Source organism: Silurus aristotelis (assembly GCF_946808225.1).
Source record: "Silurus aristotelis genome assembly, chromosome: 17".
Lineage (NCBI taxonomy): Eukaryota > Metazoa > Chordata > Actinopteri > Siluriformes > Siluridae > Silurus > Silurus aristotelis.
The window spans coordinates 6,652,252-6,674,425 of record NC_139590.1 but is presented as its reverse complement, the minus strand read 5'-3'; the positions used below and the strand labels follow the sequence as shown (position 1 = coordinate 6,674,425).

Below are 22,174 nucleotides of genomic sequence, written 5' to 3'. Positions count from 1 at the left end.
TGTACTGCCTGACACAAACATTAGAGGAAACATGTTAGTGCTGTGTTTTCATCTCATTCTGTTTAATACGGCACTTCATTACCTTTTTACACAGTCGTTATACAGCAGAACAGGGATTGAAAAGAAGTATCAGAGTTTATTTTGTTAGTTTCTAGCACATATAGCTAGCTAGTTAGCTGCTAAGCTGCTAATTGCAGCCTGGCACTTAATATGGAAATTAGCTAGCTTATATATATATATATATATATATATATATATATATATATATATATATATATATATATATATATATAATAATAATACAGTCAACCCCTGATTTTCCTGCTCGGAAAATTCACGGGTTCTCATTTTGAAAATGTAAAATGTACGGGAATCCGCAGCCGGACGGAATATTCAGGAACGTTAGGAACGTATAATCACACTCTTGATATCACCCAAATGAGAATCGGTTCCCCTTTTGAGTCTGGTTCCTCTCAAGGTTTTTTCCTCATAACATCTAAGGGAGTTTTTCCTTGCCACAGTCGCCATGGCTGCTCATCAGGGATAAATACACACCATTCACCTTAACTGTTAAATTCTGTAAAGCTGCTTTGAGACAATGTGCTATAGAAATAGATATAGTTGTTTTCACTTACAAAATGTATACAATTTTTAAACACATTATTGTATTAAAGTGAGATAATGTCTAGATGAAGGTACCATAGGGGCTGCAGGGGTGCGTCCAAAAGTTGCGGATCTTCAGAACTTGCTAGGGTCTCAGAACGTAACCCCACGTGTTCCAGGGGACCACTATGTTATATGTTATATATAACACTGTGTGTATATATATATATATATATATATATATATATATATATATATATATATATATATATATATATATATATATATATATATATATATATACAGTGAGGAAAATAAGTATTTGAACACCCTGCTATTTTGCAAGTTCTCCCACTTAGAAATCATGGAGGGGTCTGAAATTGTCATCGTAGGTGCATGTCCACTGTGAAAGACATAATCTAAAAAAGAAAATCCAGAAATCACAATATATGATTTTTTAACTATTTATTTGTATGATACAGCTGCAAATAAGTATTTGAACACCTGTCTATCAGCTAGAATTCTGACCCTCAAAGACCTGTTAGTCTGCCTTTAAAATGTCCACCTCCACTACATTTATTATCCTAAATTAGATGCACCTGTTTGAGGTCGTTAGCTGCATAAAGACACCTGTCCACCCCATACAATCAGTAAGAATCCAACTACTAACATGGCCAAGACCAAAGAGCTGTCCAAAGACACTAGAGACAAAATTGTACACCTCCACAAGGCTGGAAAGGGCTACGGGGAAATTGCCAAGCAGCTTGGTGAAAAAAAGGTCCACTGTTGGAGCAATCATTAGAAAATGGAAGAAGCTAAACATGACTGTTAATCGCCCTCGGACTGGGGCTCCATACAAGATCTCACATCGTGGGGTCGCAATGATCCTAAGAAAGGTGAGAAATCAGCCCAGAACTACACGGGAGGAGCTGGTCAATGACCTAAAAAGAGCTGGGACCACCGTTTCCAAGGTTACTGTTGGTTATACACTAAGACGTCATGGTTTGAAATCATGCATGGCACGGAAGGTTCCCCTGCTTAAACCAGCACATGTCCAGGCACGTCTTAAGTTTGCCAATGACCATTTGGATGATCCAGAGGAGTCATGGGAGAAAGTCATGTGGTCAGATGAGACCAAAATAGAACTTTTGGGTCATAATTCCACTAAACGTGTTTGGAGGAAGAAGAATGATGAGCACCATCCCAAGAACACCATCCCTACTGTGAAGCATGGGGGTGGTAGCATCATGCTTTGGGGGTGTTTTTCTGCACATGGGACAGGGCGACTGCACTGTATTAAGGAGAGGATGACCGGGGCCATGTATTGCGAGATTTTGGGGAACAACCTCCTTCCCTCAGTTAGAGCATTGAAGATGGGTCGAGGCTGGGTCTTCCAACATGACAATGACCCGAAGCACACAGCCAGGATAACCAAGGAGTGGCTCTGTAAGAAGCATATCAAGGTTCTGGCATGGCCTAGCCAGTCTCCAGACCTTAACCCAATAGAGAATCTTTGGAGGGAGCTCAAACTCCGTGTTTCTCAGCTACAGGCCAGAAACCTGACTGATCTAGAGAAGATCTGTGTGGAGGAGTGGGCCAAAATCCCTCCTGCAGTGTGTGCAAACCTGGTGAAAAACTACAGGAAACGTTTGACCTCTGTAATTGCAAACAAAGGCTATTGTACCAAATATTAACATTGAACATTCTCAAGTGTTCAAATACTTATTTGCAGCTGTATCATACAAATAAATAGTTAAAAAATCATATATTGTGATTCCTGGATTTTTTTTTTAGATTATGTCTCTCACAGTGGACATGTGTTATATATATATATATATATACAGTGAGGAAAACAAGTATTTGAACACCCTGCTACTTTGCAAGTTCTCCCACTTAGAAATCATGGAGGGGTCTGAAATTTTCATCGTAGGTGCATGTCCACTGTGAGAGACATAATCTAAAAAAAAAAATCCAGAAATCACAATGTATGATTTTTTAACTATTTATTTGTATGATACAGCTGCAAATAAGTATTTGAACACCTGAGAAAGTCAATGGTAATATTTGGTACAGTAGCCTTTGTTTGCAATTACAGATGTCAAACGTTTCCTGTAGTTTTTCACCAGGTTTGCACACACTGCAGGAGGGATTTTGGCCCACTCCTCCACACAGATCTTCTCTAGATCAGTCAGGTTTCTGGCCTGTCTCTGAGAAACACGGAGTTTGAGCTTCCTCCAAAGATTCTCTATTGGGTTTAGGTCTGGAGACTGGCTAGGCCATGCCAGAACCTTGATATGCTTCTTACAGAGCCACTCCTTGGTTATCCTGGCTGTGTGCTTCGGGTCATTGTCATGTTGGAAGACCCAGCCTCGACCCATCTTCAATGCTCTAACTGAGGGAAGGAGGTTGTTCCCCAAAATCTCGCAATACATGACCCCGGTCATCCTCTCCTTAATACAGTGCAGTCGCCCTGTGCCATGTGCAGAAGAACACCCCCAAAGCATGATGCTACCACCCCCATGCTTCACAGTAGGGATGGTGTTCTTGGGATGGTACTCATCATTCTTCTTCCTCCAAACACGTTTAGTGGAATTATGACCCAAAAGTTCTATTTTGGTCTCATCTGACCACATGACTTTCTCCCATGACTCTTCTGGATCATCCAAATGGTCATTGGCAAACTTAAGACATGCCTGGACATGTGCTGGTTTAAGCAGGGGAACCTTCCGTGCCATGCATGATTTCAAACCATGACGTCTTAGTGTATTACCAACAGTAACCTTGAAAACGGTGGTCCCAGCTCTTTTCAGGTCATTGACCAGCTCCTCCCGTGTAGTTCTGGGCTGATTTCTCACCTTCATTAGGATCATTGAGACCCCACGAGGTGAGATCTTGCATGGAGCCCCAGTCCGAGGGAGATTGACAGTCATGTTTAGCTTCTTCCATTTTCTAATGATTGCTCCAACAGTGGACCTTTTTTCACCAAGCTGCTTGGCAATTTCCCAGTAGCCTTTCCAGCCTTGTGGAGGTGTACAATTTTGTCTCTAGTGTCTTTGGACAGCTCTTTGGTCTTGGCCATGTTAGTAGTTGGATTCTTACAGATTGTATGGGGTGGACAGGTGTCTTTATGCAGCTAACGACCTCAAACAGGTGCATCTAATTTAGGATAATAAATGTAGTGGAGGTGGACATTTTAAAGGCAGACTAACAGGTCTTTGAGGGTCAGAATTCTAGCTGATAGACAGGTGTTCAAATACTTATTTGCAGCTGTATCATACAAATAAATAGTTTAAAAATCATATATTGTGATTTCTGGATTTTTTATTTTAGATTATGTCTCTCACAGTGGACATGCACCTACGATGACAATTTCAGACTTCTCCATGATTTCTAAGTGGGAGAACTTGCAAAATAGCCGGGTGTTCAAATACTTATTTTCCTCACTGTATATATATATATATATATATATATATATATATATATATATATATATATATATATATATATATATATATATATATATATATATATATATATGTATGTGTGTGTGTGTGTGTGTGTGTGTGTGTGTGTGTGTGTGTGTGTGTGTGTGTGAGTGTGTGTGTGTGTGTATATATAGCTAGTACAGTGATCTGGTGATCTGCTACCAAAGCCAATACAAAGTCTGTCACATAACATACACCAAACAATTTTCACAATTTTTTTTCAGTTTATAAATACGTTATAATTAATTTTACTTACATTTCTTGAGGTAAATAAGTTCAATAATATACTGTGGTAAATCATGTGCTGTGGGCAAAATTTTGGCTACAATGCTTTTGTCATAAGAACTCTACAAATAAGTGTGAACACACATGACCTTCTTGAATATCACCTTGCCCCCACGGCCTCCCACCCCCAAAATCAACACCCATACAACCTATTTTGGTGGAATCACCTCATGACCCATGCAAACACAATTTCGTGACTTTCTGTTCTTTATTTTTAACATCAGCTCACTGAGACGGCTCCTAATGCATGTCTTAATTCACCTTCACGCTAACGGCCTGCTCGGGTTTGATCGCAATATTCACGCTAATGACTCTGCATAGCGTTTGATTTGGAACGCACCGAAATTGCTTTGTTAGATTGATTAGGCCTGTCTGCTGCTGGAGTCTGTATGATTGCTCTGTGCTGTCGTTAATGAGCCCGGGCCGAATTCTGTTGCTCTTGTCTGGTCATATCGACTCTTATTCAGAGCAGTCTGGCTGTGATGATTCATGCTAATGGTTACTCGTGCAGTAATGGTGAGGACACATGACTCCTCTCATACCGACACTGCCTAATGCGATTTGGCTGCTCTGCAGGATAGAAATGGACTGTATAAGGTTTCACTCGCTCTAAATCTCTCCTTTAACTGGCTGCACGCAGTGTGCTTGGGAAGTGGGTCTGTATATCTGTCTGTACCATGTAAAACCCAAAAAGATTACACTGTAAAACCCAAAATAAAACCCAAAATAAACTTATATATCATTAGTCTTTCTCTTTTCTTTTTTGACTCTTGTTTCATTTCATATTTGCTTTTTTAACCTTTTAATTTACTGAAAATCTTTTATTTCTATCTTATATTTTAGGAGGAGATTTGGATTTTGGACACAAGAGGGCGCTTATTTGTACTCTTTTTTAAAAATACTACAATGTCAACTGTCTGAAAATGTCCTCTTAGTTTTAACTTATCCTGAATAAAGTGTATAAAAATATTTTTATTATAAGATATAAAAACTTTTAAAAAGCATATATTATTTAAGTCTTTTTTGGATTTTGGTGTAAGTCAATATATCTGTATGTATCTATGTCTGTATATACAGTACCGGCCAGGCATAAAATTATTTTAATATTATATTAGAACATTATGAGTGGTGAAGTGAATAACACTGATTATCTCCTCATCATTGCAACTGTTAGTGGGTGGGATATATTAGATAGCAAGTGAACATTTTGTCCTCAAAGTTGATGTGTTATAAGCAGGAAAAATGGGCAAGCATAAGGATTTGAGTGAGTTTGACAAGGGCCAAATTATGATGTCTAGACGACTGGGTCAGAGCGTCTCCAAAACTGCAGCTCTTGTGGGGTGTTTTCCAGACTGCAGTGGTCAGTATCTATCAACAGTGGTCCAAGGAAGGAACAGTGGTGAACCGGCGACAGGGTCATGGGACAGGGCCAAGACTCACTGATGCATGTGGAGAGTGAAGGCTGGTCCGTCTGGTCCGATCCAACAGACAAGCTTCTCAAGCGCCTGTCGGTGTTTGTGTGTGTGTTTATCTATCTATCTATCTATCTATCTATCTATCTATCTATCTATCTATCTATCTATCTATCTATCTATCTATCTATCTATCTATCTATCTATCTATCTATCTATCTATCTATCTATCTATCTATCTATCTATCTGTTTGCTTGTTATCCCTTGAACAAATCTTTAAGGAAGAAGATTAAGCGTTTATTGATCACATATACTGTACATTACAGCACAGTAAATTTTTAATCAAGTTTATTAGCTGGTTTGATTCACTGGTCTGTTTATTTATTTATTTAATATTTTCGTAAAATTATTTCCATATAATAAATGCATTAAATTGACACATCAAATCTGACATAACTAAGATGATATAAGGAAAGCTTGTCTTGAAACAATTTTTTTTTTTGTTGTTTCCTTGTGAGATTTTTACATTTCAGCACATGACATTTGCAAAAATTTCCCCATGACTAATAAAATGTTGGGTACTCCTACAGACATGAGCTGCAGCTTCATCGAATGGTTTAAATATTACAAAAAAAAAGACATAATAATGCGTATGAAGTATAATTACTATTTTAGGCTACAACTACAGCATAAACGATGTAAAGTGCTGCTACTGAATTCGTAATGCTGAGGAAATGCTGGTGAGATGCATGTGTAGGCCAGTGGCACAGTGGAAATGGAATAAAAACAGATATAATTCTTCAGCTACTTTCTTCCAATCATTCTCTCCACTTTACAGCAGCGTTTACTGTATTACCTCTGGCTGTTATCATGACTTTGAATTCTTTATAACCTTCTAATAGTGAGCTTCTTCTCTCTTTATTCAATTGCCAGTCATTGAGTTGAATTTTTCGCTTTTATATCCGTTGTCAGATTAGACTTTGCTTCTGATTCAGAGTGCAGCTACAAGTGTGAAGACAGACTGGAAGATTCATTCATTATTTCATAGTCACTTAATGTCAACTGAAATAGAATATAATAGCCTTTATTTGTCACATATACATTACAGCATAGTGAAATTTTGCTGGGGTCAGAGCGCAGGGTCAGTCATGATACGCGGAGGGTTAACGGAGGGTTAAGGGCCTTGCTCAAGGGCCCAAGAGTGGCAGCTTAGCGACATATATATTTACACCAGCCAGATGACAACTTCCTTGCTGAGGAAGCTGAAGGTGATGGAGTCGTCAAGTATGTCTCCAGACCTGAACCATATTCAGGCATCCTCAAGCAATGGTGGAGAAACGCTATGTGTCTAACATCCAGTAGCTCCAGCAGAGTCGATTAAAAATGTTGAGTCAGAAGCTGGCTTCAAAAAACAGATGCATGAGTGCTTCCAGCATCGCTTTAGAACAAAAGGTCCACTTGACAGTGCTCAGACCATATGCCCCTCGCTGCAACATGTCAGTTTCATGGCCATCGTCCCAGAAGGAAGCTCTTCTGAAGCTGGCTGACAAGAAAGCCTGCAAACAGTTTGCTAAAGACAACCTGTCCAAGTCCACAAATAACTGGGACTATGTCCTGTGGTCTGATGAGACTAAGATACACTTTTTTTGGCTCAGATGGTGTCCAGCATGTGCGGTGATGTCCTGGTGAGAAGAACCAAGAAAGTTGTGTCTTGCCTACAGTCAAGCACGGTGGTGGTAGCATCATGGTCTGGGGCTGCATGAGTGCTGCTGGTACTGGGCAGCTGCGGTTCATTAAGGGGAAACATGAATTCCAACATGTACTGTGACATTCTGAAGCAGAACCTGACACCATCCCTTTAGAAACTGCAGCTTTCTAACATAATAATGACCACAACACACCAGCCAGATGACAACTTCCTCGCTGAGGAAGCTGAATATGATGGTGTCGCCAAGTATGTCTCCAGACCTGAACTATATTCAGGCATCCTCAAGCGGATGGTGGAGTAACGCCATCCAGCAGCTCCATGATGTCATTATGGAGGAGTGGAAGAGGATTCCAGCAACAACCTGTGCAGCTCTGGTGAATTCCATGCCCAGGGGGTTTGAGGCAGCGCTGAATAACAATGGTGCTCACACAAAATATTGACACTGGACACAATTTTGACGTTCACTTAGGGTGTATTTACTTTTGTTGCCAGTTATTAGGACTATAATGGCTGTATATTGAGTTATTTTTAGTGGACAATAAATTTATACTGCTATACAAGCTATTTCTTTATATCCATTCTGTGGCTTGTTGTTTTCTGTTCTTCTGCTGATTGTGCTTCTGCACCTGATCCCAAGGTGATAACCTGCAGAAGTTTTTCTGATGATCTAAATGAAGAGATTCCATTGTTACACATCTTCCCAAACGTCTATGAGTGTCCTGAGATATTTTTTTAAATCCTATTGGGAACCAATAAAAGTGGCAGACACACTCTCTACATGGTGCTTACTATTTAGTTATTTAAAATGTACAAACCATGCACCTTTTTTTTTATATTCTGCAAGCAAAGTAGCTGCTCTCGTGTTATGTTGCTTTCAGATTTTTTTAATGGCTTGCAGCAGTAGATTGTAGTGGCAAAGAAGCTTCCTGAAAACTGATCCAGTGGCTTGTACACATTGACAATGCCATGAAAAAAAATATCGACATCTAAAATGATCTAGCATTGTGACGTCATAATCCTATCAGCATGCTATATATGAAACAAAAGCAAGAATGCAGGTTATCATGCTGTGTTTATGCAGTATGCAAAGAATAGCATGTTCTTTTTTTTTTAGTTGGACACTGAGGATTCCGTGCAGCTGCTCTGATTTTCCGGAAACACAAACTGCGGCTGTACTAAACTGCTGTATGGCCGCGTGCTGCCCCAGTGCGCCACCTGCATGTATGTGTGTGCGTTTGTTCTTCTATGAGAGGGAGCGCGAGCGCAGAAGAAGAGTTGAAATCAGTTTTTTACACGCCGCCTTCATGGATGTATGAGCTCTCCGTCACGCGCGGAGGCGTTTCTCGGTTCCAGCGGGAGTTGGAGTGTGTGTGTGTGTGTGTGTGTGTGTCTTCCCGCACCGGCTTCCCGATAGGAGTTCGAAGGCGAAAGCTCGCGCCCCTCCACCTCCACCACTTTGTGCACAATGCGCGGCGTGTGTGTCTCTGTGTGTAGCTGAGGGCGGACCACCATGGCCGAGCCGGAGGCTGCGGACACGCCGAGACCGGCACGAGACTTTCCGCACGCTGCGGCGCGTGAGACCGGTTATGATAATGTTGATGATTGTGCCGCCGCCGCTGCGGGCACGCGCGCGTTCCTCAACCTCGGCGGCGATCCCGGAGCGCGTGGACCCGAGGCAGTGCGCACTAACGGCGGACACCGGAGCCGCGACAGCTCGGCGGAGAGGAGCCAAGGCTCCGGGAACGCACCTTGCGGCATCATGAAGGTGAGTTGTTGTTGTTGTTGTTGTTGTTTTTTTTTTTCTCCATTGAGTTGCGGGAATGGGATTTGCACATGCGCGCACGCGACCACAAACGGGACTCCTGTATAAAACATTTCGCTTTAGTCCGTAGTGACAGTCAGCGGATCTGCACCGGCAACAGCTGATACACTCCTCTGTGGGTCACATTGTGCGTTTCCGGTTTTGCAGGCATCTTCTTGAGCTCCTCTTTCTAGCGTTTGGCTCGAGTTCAGGATGCAAAACCGTGAACGCATATTTAGGGCAGCACAAAGTTTTTCTTCCGCTGATCTCTATCGCGATATAACCGGCTGATGCACGAGGGTGCAACATGAAGCCTGCTTTTGGAGACTGCAGTTCATAAACTACATTACACACTTTACACTCATCCAGTCAACATGCATGTCATTGCATGTTGACTGTCTTTGTGCATCTGGGTTCTCTGGTTTCCCCCATCTCCTCCAAGGCATGCTGGATTGCCCATGCTAAACTGCCCCTAGGATTTTGTGTGTGTGTGTGTGTGTGTGTGTGTGTGTGTGTGTGTGTGTGTGTGTGTGATGTCCCATCCTTGGCAAATTCTCTGACCTTGAGCTCAGTGTCCCAAGACTTCAGATGCACCATCTCCGTGTGCTACTGCTGCAATTTCTCCAATATCTTCTAACCAACAGAATTGAAAAAATCAGAAAAGTATCAAAAGAGTATCTAGTGGATAATTTATTTGCATCCTCCTGCTTGCAAAATGACGAGATTACACACCACACCACACCACACGACACGACTTGTCAGAAGAACGAACTCCAATCCATCAGTGGATCGATCAGCTCCATTGATCAGCTGACCCTAAGCATGAGAAGCTTTGTTGGGCTAATTGTGTTTCGCTGGTACTGCAAGGACAAAGACGTAACTGCTCGGAAACAGAGTATACACACACACACACACACACGCACACGCACGCACGCGCACTCCTGTAGGATATCATTTTTTGCACTTTTTCCTCACATTCTCACAATCCCATCCAAAGATTTTCATGCATACACACGTATTTAAGATGATACAAGTTTGAGACCGTGCAGCTTGTACTAAATCCTGTTCCCTTGATCACGGGTGGGAAATTGTTGTTTTGGAAGGGAGACTTTGTCCATCGGGCCGATCCATTTTCGCTTTGCTTAGCAACCAAAACCAAGCAGCTCCTTATTCTGTCACTCGCAGGCTTTATTGAATTCCGCTCTTGGCTGTGTGGGTGTTTTGGCACAGGAGCAAGGGAGCGAGTGACAGGGAAAAGGATTGTGAGTGTTGAAAAGGCTGCTGGGTTTTTTGTGTTCAAAAAGAGACTTGATGTATGTGGCATTGACTATGTGTGGCACTGATTAAACAAATTATAATATTGCTAATCGTTCATTTTGCATATAAAGCACGTCATTCGTCATGTTTGTTTTTGTTTGCTTACTCGGTGGCAATGTTTCTTTTTCATCTTTACCATAGGTAGAAATTGAAGCCTTCAGCATACACACACACACGCACACACACAAACACTGAATCCTAAATAGCTTTCCATTCACTGTATATGCTCACTTTGTAGGTAGGGAGAAAACGTCAAAAACAAGGAATGACGATAAATTATGGGATGTGCATTGTCACTGACACCAAAAACGATAATTACCTTCCTATAACCGAACATACTTCACTTTTTTTTCCTCTCTTAAACCACAGCAGTTTAGGAAGCTGTACATCTCATATTTAATAAAGACTAACAGATTTCTTTATCTGGTACATCGAAAAATACACGATATTGCCAAAAGTATTGGGACGCCTTTATTTTGGGACCTTTATCAGCCATATGTGGTTCTTCTCCGAAAATTCGGAGGCACACAATTGTATAGGATGTCTTTGGACGGGGCTCAATTGCGAGACCCAAACCTGCTCCGATGTCCGTGTGCTCAAATTGGTTTCCATTAGGATATGCTTTACATGGGCTGACGAGGAAGATTTTCAGTGGCCTGCTATTGAGCTCAGACCTCAACCCCATTGAACACCTTTGGGAAGAATTGGAACACTGACTGCACCCGAGGCCTCCTAAACCAATATCTAACTTTACTAATGTTCTTGTGGCTGAATGAGCACAAATCTACACACAAACACTAATATCTAGTGGAGCTGTTTTCCAGAAGAGTGGAGGTGATTACAAAAATAAATGGGGACTAAACGTGAAATGCTAAATGTGAATCTGAATATGAGGTGTCTACAAACTTTTTTCTGTGTAATGTACAAGGAATTGTGTTACTGTAGTTAATAACAGGAAAAATGTGGTGTTTAAAAAAAAAATAAACCCAAATTTACAATAAATGCTTCCCATTGGTCATCCAGTAAACAGTTTCCAAACGCTATCAGTTTTTCGCAAATCCGCTTGGAGAAGGTATGCTAAGAATGTAGGCGTGATAAGTTGTCTAAATGCCATTAGGCCTGGAGCAGTAAAACCACAGCAGTAATACTCTTTGGAAAAAGATTGCGTTCTCCTGTTTCTCCAGAGCTGTGAAAACATGAATTACAAAAACGTGGCATCTTACAATACTACTACATTTTTCTCCTTCATTTACTCTCAGCTTAACATCAGGCATGTGGGCTACGTGTTTTCATGGCCTGTGTTGGAGCTCCTTTCTGTCATTCAGACTTGCTCAGACATATCCTCACTCTCAGATGAGCCTGTAGCTATGGCCGAGAGATCGACAAGGTGGATGAGAGATGAGTTTGCTCTCTCTTTAACCCTCCCCTCTGCCTTTAAACAAGATGAGCCACTTCATCTCACTTCCCTCGCATGCTGCTGAAAACCAGAAGGGTTTGCGCCGGGTTTCTGGTCCATGCTGCCATTCATCTCCCAGTCATCGAATTAGATTTCAGTACATGCAATTAGGCACAAAAAGAGTAGAATAAATGGGTCCTGGATTGGTGGATGTGGAGCTACTTATCACGTAAACACCACTATAGGTTCGAAGGATGCATCAGAAAATAAATAAATATATCAAATCATACGCTTTCAAATCATCTTTAGTTCAGCCTTTAAGACGTTTCTTTTTTCGTGACTATTAAAAGGAGTGAGATCGAACAGAGTTAAACAAAACCACGTGGATAAAAATGCAAATCCCAGGACAATCGTCAACAGAACAAAAATAATCACCTGTCTCGGAGACACGCCCCCTTTTTCCCGTATAGTTAACACATTTTGTATGATATGCATCTGTCACTCAATTTACATATTCAGTTAACCCTAAGGTTATACAAAATAATGATTTATTATTCACGTATTATTTCGAATACATAATTTTCTAGAAATAGTTTTAAAAGCTGTACCAGAATTCTCAAAAAAATTAAGATTTATTTAATTACTAACAAGACTTCCTCACCCTGAGGCTGAATAAGTCTAAATCTTCACAAGCACACTCCAAAATCTAGTGGAACATCGTCCCAGAAGACTAAATGTGGAATGGGATGTTCAGAAATCACATTCAAGGTGTCCACAAGCTTTTGTCCATGTAGTGTATATTATGTGGTGAAGTTTTCTTCAAAGAGCTGCTTTACATCTAGCATTAATGCAAAGGAGTCTCCAGTTTTATCGGTTTCGAAAAAGTCTACAGCTGAGCGTCAGTTTAACATCGCTGAGTTCAGTGATTGTGGCTCACCTGTACATTGTTGTTGTTTTTTCTGTGCAGAGGTGTGTAGAGTACCTGAAAATCATACTCGAGTAAAAGTATAAATACCGTACTGCAAATCTTGCTTAATGACTTGAGTGAAAAGTCTTTGAACAGTACTTTGAACAGTATTTGACTCATTTCGAACGTAAACTCAAAGACGCACTAGTCCTCGACACCAAGACGTTGTTTCGTCTGATGATTTCTGATGTTTGATTTCCTAAAAATACGAATCAAATTATACACAACTTAGAACTGCATTAACCATCAACACATGCCAGAATGAAGTAGAACCAATAGTATTCAATGGACCAAAAAATTGAAGGTAAATCATTTTAGATAAAGTCAAACCAAATATTCAGAGCTGACTGTGATTTTGATTCAACGTCAACGAAAGCTGCTTTTCAAAGTTTTTGGAATTTATTTGAGCTCGTTTTGGATTCAAAATGAGGCCAGCAATGCTAAAGCATCGCTCACAGGCAGCAGATGCGGGTAGGGGAGTGTTGAGCCTCAATAGGATCTTCAACAAAGGTGCCAAATATAATTGGTAACAGTCAATGTTAAATAAAATATAGTGGAGTAAAAAGTACATCTGTTTATTCATAAATGTATTTGAGTAGAGAGTAAAAGTTATATTTTTATATTTGAAAGTAGCTGAAAAAGTACAGTAATGGAGTACATTTACGCAAATATTTTACACCACTGGTTTTGTGTCTGCTTTATGAAACTAGAACCCATCAAAGATAAGTTTATAAAAATGTGGAGATCACCATTAGGGTGAAAAAGTGGATTTCTACATTTTAAGAAACTTGGTTTTTATGGGTTTTTGCCAATTTTGGGTAATTTGGCAAAATTTGGCAAAATGGGCAAATTTATTTGCAAAGGTTGTCAGTAGCCCATTGTTAAGCTGCTTGAGTGTCACCTGCGTGCCCATAACCAAACCAAACCAAACAAGTATGGCAGATTTCCTGCTTGAGCTTAATAGTACTGATACATTGTGCTTACACATATGCGAAACGTCCGAACGACGTTATGAGGATAATGATTAGAATAAAACGCACCAGCTGTTGAATGCTTATAGAAACCGAGTGGAGAATCAACCCTGACCAAATGCAATGTGTTTCGATAAAAACGTGATTGAAGGTATTTCAGATAAATATAGTATCGAGGTAAAAAATAATTGCACTTTGGTAACAACGTCATCTCATCACTGCCGCTGTGGTGACATCATCTGAGGATGTCTAGAAGCCACTGCGAGCCCTGGCCTTGACCAGGAGGAGAGGAAGTGCAAACATCAGCGCAGAGTGCGCGCAGGACTGTGGTGCTCTGACATGTAACAGTTTCCAAGATTTGAGGCCAGTCGTGATGGGATTCGCCTCTGCCGATGTCGGGACATCTCTGTTCATTGCAGCGTGGCTCAGGAGAACATGTGGTAGCAACGTGTGAAAACACGCACGTGTGTTCACGGGAATAGTATGTGGAGAATCTGGGTCAGTGCTCTCTGGTGTTCACACAGGGGCCCTGTGGAGACATTGGAAAACTGTGTGTGTGCGTGTGTTGGGGGGGGTGAAGGCTGTCAGTGTTGTCATGGGTGGTCTGTAATTATGTTCACACTCTGTGTGCTTATTTATGCTAATTCTGCTGGGCCTGCGTATGGATGTGTGTGTGTGTGTGATAAGTGCTGACTATCAGAGGAAAAGAGAAGAGGCATTTATCAATTCTTTTATCATGTTCTGCAGTAATGCCTTTCTGGTTTGTCTGTCCATCTTTCCTTTTCTTTCCTTACCTTTTCTTCCTTCCTTCCTTTCTTTCCTTCCTTTGCTTTTCTTTCCTGTCTTTATTTTTTTTTTGCTTTCCTTCAGTCTTAGTCTCATATTCTGCAATATTGTCTTTGCAATTCTGTTGTTTGTTCATTACTTTGCTCTTTCCTTTGTTTGTTTGTTCATTTGTTCCTTCCTTTGTTCCTTTTTTTTTCCTGCTTCCACTTCTTGTGTCATGTTCTGCAAGTGATACTTTAACAGCTTTCTTGCTTTCTTGCTTTTCATTCTTCCATCCATCCATCCATCCATCCATCCATCCATCCATCCATCCATCCATCCATCCATCCATCTATTTATCTATAATTCTTTCCGATATTTAATCTACTTGTTCCGAACCTTGGTTACTGGTTAATGTTCTTGTATTCTCTCCATTTTCACTCAGGTCTTTCGGGGGACTACACAATATATGCCCTAAATTGCCCCTACATGTGAATAAGTTGTTGATATTTCCACAATACGATGTTAATGAAGATGTCCTAAAGATGCTCATAATGATGCTCTTTCTAAAGAAAAGCCATGAACTTTTAAAAACTCAGCTGAGTTGGTGCTCATGTATTGTGTAGAACATTTCTATTAGGAAATCTGTAAGCTGTCTGTTTCCTCTTTACGTGTTCGGAATCACCCCGTGTGCTTTCCCTCTCTCAGGAAGTGGCTTTATAATCCAGCAGCTCTCATTCCATCTCTTAGCCAGGGTGCCCAGGAGACCGGCATGAAACTCGACACTCTTTACAAACCCATGCTGTGTGTGTGTGTGTGTGTGTGTGTGTGTGTGTGTGTGTGTAGTGCATTGTTATGGGATGAGAGGAGAGTAAGAGACACATGAATGTTTAAGAACTTTGATTTCGATGTGGAATAAATCCTCTGACAGGCTGGTGTGTGTTTGGTGTGTGTGAGACTGACCTTTATAGTTGCAGATCAATGCACTTCCCACAACAGGTTAAGTGTAACTCCATAAAGACATAATGAATAGAACATCTCAGCTTCACTGTCACTCTCCTCACTTACTCGATATCCCCAACACACACACACACACACACACACACACACACACACACACACACACACACTCTCTCTCTCTCTCTCTCTCTCTCTCTCTCTCTCTCTCTCTCTCTCTCCCTATTCATTTCCTCTCTCACTATTTTGCCTGGAAGAGAAAAGGATTCAGAGATATCCAGTTACTGAAAGCTCGCCCTAATCATCGTACACTTATGTGCGTACCAGAAAGGAAGGAAATTTAAGTAGGTAGTCACTCCTTCTTTTCATTTCTCTTCTGTACGTCCCTCTTATCTTCTTCACCTCTTCACTTTAGTCTCTCTTCTTTCTTTTTTTTTTTATTTCACCTGTCTGTGTCAGTGATGAGCCAGACGTTCCCGCAGTAGGCCCATTGCATCACTGAACAAATTAGACTGGTACTCAGTACAACAGTAATGTCCTTAAACATCAGATAATTAGTCTGAAATCAGTGATCTCTTTCTCCGTCTCTCTTTTTTTCCATTCATTTTTTTTTCTTTCTCTCTGTCTGTCTTAAAAACCTTGAATGTTAACAAAAACTTGCATTCAGCTTTTATTGGATATTACACTGTTTATATGAATAGTAGATCTTTCACAAAGGTGGGCATTTCTATCCATCCTTCCTTCCATCCATCCTTCCATCCATCTATCCATCCATCTGTTCATATCCATCTATATATTTATTCTGTCTTTCCACCCACACACCATTTCTCCATCCATTTATTTACACATAAAAATCAGTCTCGTCACTGTTAGATCCATTCAGCCATTCTGTGCAGATTCATTTATCCATTCTTGCATCTATCCATCATTCTATCCATTGTACAGTCATCTGTTTATCTGTCCATCCAGCCATACAGTCATATACATGCAAATATGTATAGTGTTTTTCATCTCTCTTAATCCATCCATCTTTATTTTTGTTCTCTGATTTGTCCTTTCATCTATTCTTTATTCAAAGATTTGTCTATCCAACCATCATTGGTTTCATCCATCCATCCATCATTCATCCATCCAACCATCCACTCATCCATCCATTTATCCATCTATTCATCCACCATTCATATTTACATAAACATGTATATTTTACTCATAAAAACTGTTTTGCTGTTCCTTTGTCATTTCAATGTCCGTCCGTCCGTCCATCCGTCCATCCATCCATCCATCCACCTTTAATTCTGTCCCTTCCTCTCTTAACTCACAAATGTTTTCATGATTTTTTTCATGATTTCTGGAAAGCAGTACGACTGCAGTGTTGGAAAAGAAAAGTATTGGCTTTTATCCTTCAGCTCTTGACTGTAATATTAAGTCTCAGGTCTAAAAAGTAGAGACAGCCTGATGAAAGAGAAGCCAGAGAGATGAAAAGTCTGTCCCCATCACTTCTTATCATGTCTCCTACTCTTTCCACCTCTTCTTTCATCTGTTCTTTTCATTTTGCTTTCTTTTTTCCCTTTGTCTTTACTAAACGTGTTTGATTAGCCCAAAGCCTTCAGAGATAAAGATTTAGTTGATGGCGTGTGAACTGTTTTTTCCTTCTCCATCTACAAATACTGCTTTTTAAACACTGCACACGAACACTAATACCTGAACTCACTCGAACGATTACTTGAAGATTAACAGATCCCTGTGTGTCTAGTTAAATAGTTGTATTCCGTCATTTAAATTTGTTTCCCTTCCCCTCATGTGGTACGAGAGCAGCAGGGACACGGTGTCTGAGAGGAGGAAGTCTGTTGTCGCTCGGAAAAAAAATAGAGAGAAAAAAAAAAAACAGGAAATGAGAGTAGTTATCAGCATGCTGCAAGTCATATTACCAGCTGTGTATGTGTGTGTGTGTGTGTGTGTGTGTGTGTGTGTGTGTGTGGGAAAGTAAAGTGGATAAAGTGTTTTGCACTTGCACGGTGCCTTGTTGCATGTCTTCTTTGCATGTGTTTACTCCAGTCATGTGTTTTTCTCAGTTATTGCTTAATTTTTCCATTACATGTATTTTTGACTCACAATGTGTCGGGTTAGAAATTATTTCAACCATATATAGCTGACGCAGTACACAGTGAAATCAGACAACGTTCCTCCAGAACCCTGGTGCTACATAGAAACAACATAGAGCTGCAACACACAACATAGAGCTACATACAGAACACAGAGCTAAAGTAAGTGTCCTCGACACATAAAGTGCATCGTGTGCAACCTGGTGCAAGCAGTGCAAGAAAAGAAATGGTGCAAAGAAACAACACAAGACAACGTGGGACCGATGCACAAAACACAAAACAGCGCCGACCAAATATCGTACAATGTGCAAAAGAGAGAACTATAAACGAGTGTATTTGTAATCATGAACACAATGTTGCCCAAAGAGCAGCAATCAAAAGGTGTAAAACAGCATGTAAACAGTATAATATGATTAATATACGGTAATATGGCTGGTGCTGAAGACCTTGATGTGTATAAAGTGAAGTGAAATGAGTAATGAGTGTGTGTTGAGTTCTGGTTGTAACAGTTCAGTAACACAGTTGAGTGAGTGTGTGGTTTTTTTTTTACAGTTCAGTTCTGTGTGTTGGGGAACCTGATTGCTTGAGGGGAAAAAGCTGTTGCACAGTCTGGATGTAAGGCCCGAATGCTTCAGAACCTCTTACCTGATGGTGGGAGGGTGAAGAGTGTGTGTGAGGGGTGTGTGGGGTCGTCCACAATGCAGTTGGCTTTGCCGATGCAGCATGTGGCGAGGGGAGAGAGTCTCGGGTATTCTTTTCAGCCGTCCTCACAATCCTAATGTGTGGTCTTGTGATCCGAACAAGGGCAGGGAAACGGCTGCTCAGGATAAATTGTTAGGATGGGGGAAGGGAGGTGGGCTTTCCTCAGCCTTCTCAGGATGTAGAGATGCTGCTGGGCTTCCTGGTGATGGAGCTGGTGTTGAGTGACCAGGTGAAGTACCCTGCCAAATGAACACCAAGGAATTTGGTGCTTTTGACGATCTCCTTAGAGGATCTATTGATGATCAGTGGAGAATGGCCGCTCTTTGCTCTTTGCTCTCAACCAACTCTTTGGTTTTGTCAAAGTTCAGAGACAGATTGTTGGCTTCACACTAGGCTGTTAACTGGTGCACCTCCTCTCTGTATTCTGACTCGCCATTGTTGCTGATGAGACCCACCACTGTCGTGTCATCCGCGAACTTGATGACGTGATTCGAGCTGTGCATTGCTACACAGTCGTGAGTCAGCAGAGTGAACAGAAGTGGGCTGAGCACACAGCCCTGAAGGGTTTCAGTGTTTAGTGTGGTGGAGCTGGAAATGCTGTCCGGACTAACTGAGGTCTCCCAGTCAAGAAGTCTAACGATGATGAATGCTGAATTGAAGTTTATAAACAGCATTCGTACGTATGTGTCCTTAATTGTCCAGGTGGGTGAGAGCCAGATGGAGGGTTGTGGAGGGTCGTGGAGCGATTTGAATCTTACACATGTACTGGAATAATAGCTGTTTGAAGTCTTATTTGTCCATGATTATAGTAATAATAATAATAACAATATTATATATATATATATATATATATATATATATATATATATATATATATATATATATAAAAGGTAAGATCGTGGAGGTCTAAATCTGACGGATGGATGGACGGCTAGATAGATGGATGGATAGACTGCCACAGACTAGCTAATAAGCAGTAATCAATTAATTAGCATGGTTAATCACTCAAATTCAGCACCCCAGGGGATGGATTGATGGATGGATGGATGGATAGATAGATACATAGAACATTATTTTCATTTTATAAGACAGAAACAAAATGCAGGTTAGCAAAAGTTTAAAGTAAGGGTGTGGGTGTGTGCTCAAAATACCCTTGTGTTGTTTGTGATTAATGCCCTGGTGTGTTTCGCTTCATACAGGAAAAAACACACGTGGATGTTGTTCTTCAGCACCACTGCCCTGAAAGCAGCTTTGAGCTGACTTACCACAGAGAGAGAGGGAGAGAGGGGGGGAGAGGGGGAGACTCCGGCTCTTAAGTAACACTTATATCAGGATTGGCAAAGCTACTGTCAGATACTGACCCTAATGTTTGGACTTGTCTGGACTACTGCTGTTTCTCTCTCTCTCTCGCTCTCGCTCACTTTCTCGCTCTCTGTCTCACTCGTTCTCTCTTTCTGTGTATGCATGTGTGTGCGTGGCTGCCTTTGGCTATTAAACAGAGACCCCAGTTGGTACTAAGACATGTTGCTTCTGTCCATCTGTCTGATATCTGGCCTCTAATGCTCAGAATCAGATTTTCAGACTAGCAGATGCGTTGCAAATCGCAAGTAACTCAACCCAATCGGCAAATTCATTCACGTGTTAATTCATTCGCCTTCGCCTTGCACAACGGTTGCTATAGTTACGGTGCAGGTGAATGTGCATTTAAAAAAAATAAATATAAAAGAATCAATGAAAGAAATCAAGCAAGCAGACAGGCCACCTCAAGGCCACTCATTCTCTTGACCTGCTGAAGATGTTCCTGTTGTAACGCACAAAGTAAATGAAGAAAAAGGGGGAAAAATAAAAACCATTCCAGTCAAAACAGCAAGAAAAAAAAAGGAGAAGTTGTCGGATTTTTGTGCTGTTGCAGTTCTGATGAACTTTCTTAGTATACGCTGAGGGAAACTGGGAACTCCCAGTCACAATATTCTATGTGTTGGTAAAGTTGAGAGACAAATTGGTGGAAAATGAGTTAGCTAAGCTCAACCCTCATAAGTTTACGATGTCCTGCTCGAGATATTGTTATATAGCCAGTGTTCAATATTTAACCAAGTAAACTTTATTTCTTGATGAATCTGAAGTTAAATCCTAGTTTTAAAGTATTGAAGTGATTTTATTTCGTCTTGGTGAGTGGCCATGCTGACAGGACCTCGGGTGCTAAACTTAAATGATTAGCAATACTAATTCATTGTAACTAGTCTGTGGCATTTCTTTTAGCATTGTGTTATTTGGTAGATTCTGTCTGTCTGAATGTATGTCTATTTATTTTGTTATTTTTTTTCTGTAGGTCTATTTTATTTATATATATATATATATATATATATATATATATATATATATTGTCTGTCCATAGTTCTTTTTTTCAGTTATGTATAACTCATTCAGTAGTGTTTTGATTTAGCATTTTGCTAATCTATGTGGTTTACTGTATCGTGTTTTGTTTATGCTCCAGTTCGTGTTGTGTTCGGTCTCTAGTGTTTTGGTTAGCACTCTGCTAATCTGTCTGATTGAGTCTGTAATGTTTTAGTGTTAATGCAGCAGGACTTTGCCAGCCTCCTCGTCTGACAGATGGTGCCGGTCTTGAGCAGGTAACAGGTGGCAGAAATAGGAAGTAAGTGTGTGTGTGTGTGTGTGTGTGTGTGTGTGTGTGTGTGTTTGTGTGTGTGAGAGAGAGAGAACGAGAGGGAAAAAGGAAGGGAGGGCAGGGAAGGGATATTTGATTGGATATCTCAAAAGGTATTTTCACACACTCACATACACACAGATTCACACAGAATCCAATTTCAGGCTTGTGCACAAGAATTGGGGTACAGCAGCATGGTTTTGGTGAAGACTAATAACACACACACACACACACACACACACACACACACACACACCTCTCTATTTTTTCACCATACAAACAGTTTCTATGCCTAAACATGTTCACTTGTGACATATATAATTACTGTATATAGTGTGTGTGTGTGTGTGTGTGTGTGTGTGTGTGTGTGGTGCCCTGAGGGCGAAATCACTCAACAAGCATTGTAATGACAAAAAACAGACACAGCAATCAGTGTTGGAATGCTGTAATGTTGTTACTTGATCAACTCTGTGTGCTTCAGTTAAAGCAACAGGTGTATGATCCTCTGATAACGTGTGTGTGTGTGTGTGTGTGTGTGTGTGTGTGTGTGGGGGGGGGGTCTTCTTATTTGATGATGATGATGATAAAGATGGGGTAAGATCAAATTATTGTACATTTTTTTAGCATAAATCATCATCATATGATTTTTCATCATAAATTAGCAGATGGAAAGAACTTCTGCCTACATTGAAATTTTTCTTTTAGTCTACTAAACCGAAATATCGCCAAATAACCCACAAGCCAATGTCTGAGCAAACCACCACCAAGTATTGGGTCACTCAACCTTTTCTTCAGAATGTTACCACTTGGATTTAGGCAGACACTTTTATCGGATGTCTTTGGATGCCGGAACATTAGATCTTTCCTTCACTTGAATTAGCAGACCCAAAGATGTTCCAGCATGACAATGCCCCGTACACAAATCCAGCTCTTTGAAGGTTAACATGGTTGGAGTGGAAGATCTTGACTGGCCTGCTATAGAGCTCTGATCTCAACCCTACTGAACACCTTGAATGAATTGAAACGCTGACTGCACC

The 22,174-nt window shown here is 40.7% G+C and overlaps 2 protein-coding genes across 2 annotated transcripts in view; both read left to right on the top strand.

Annotated features, from left to right (window-relative positions):
• The first annotated feature begins 5,489 nt into the window (after positions 1–5,489).
• hcrt (hypocretin (orexin) neuropeptide precursor) overlaps positions 5,490–22,174 on the top strand; it is a 99,054-nt gene continuing 82,369 nt past the window's right edge. The window contains exon 1 of the mRNA XM_083567453.1: positions 5,490–5,679. The gene's annotated coding sequence lies outside the window, so the exon portion shown is untranslated. The remainder of the gene's footprint in view (positions 5,680–22,174) is intronic.
• The window catches only part of LOC310740506 (inactive phospholipase C-like protein 2), an 86,004-nt gene continuing 72,427 nt past the window's right edge, over positions 8,598–22,174 (top strand). Inside the window, exon 1 of the mRNA XM_083567323.1 lies at positions 8,598–9,259. Within this exon, the coding sequence (XP_083423449.1) occupies positions 9,005–9,259 (255 nt within the window). The 5' untranslated portion in view covers positions 8,598–9,004. The remainder of the gene's footprint in view (positions 9,260–22,174) is intronic.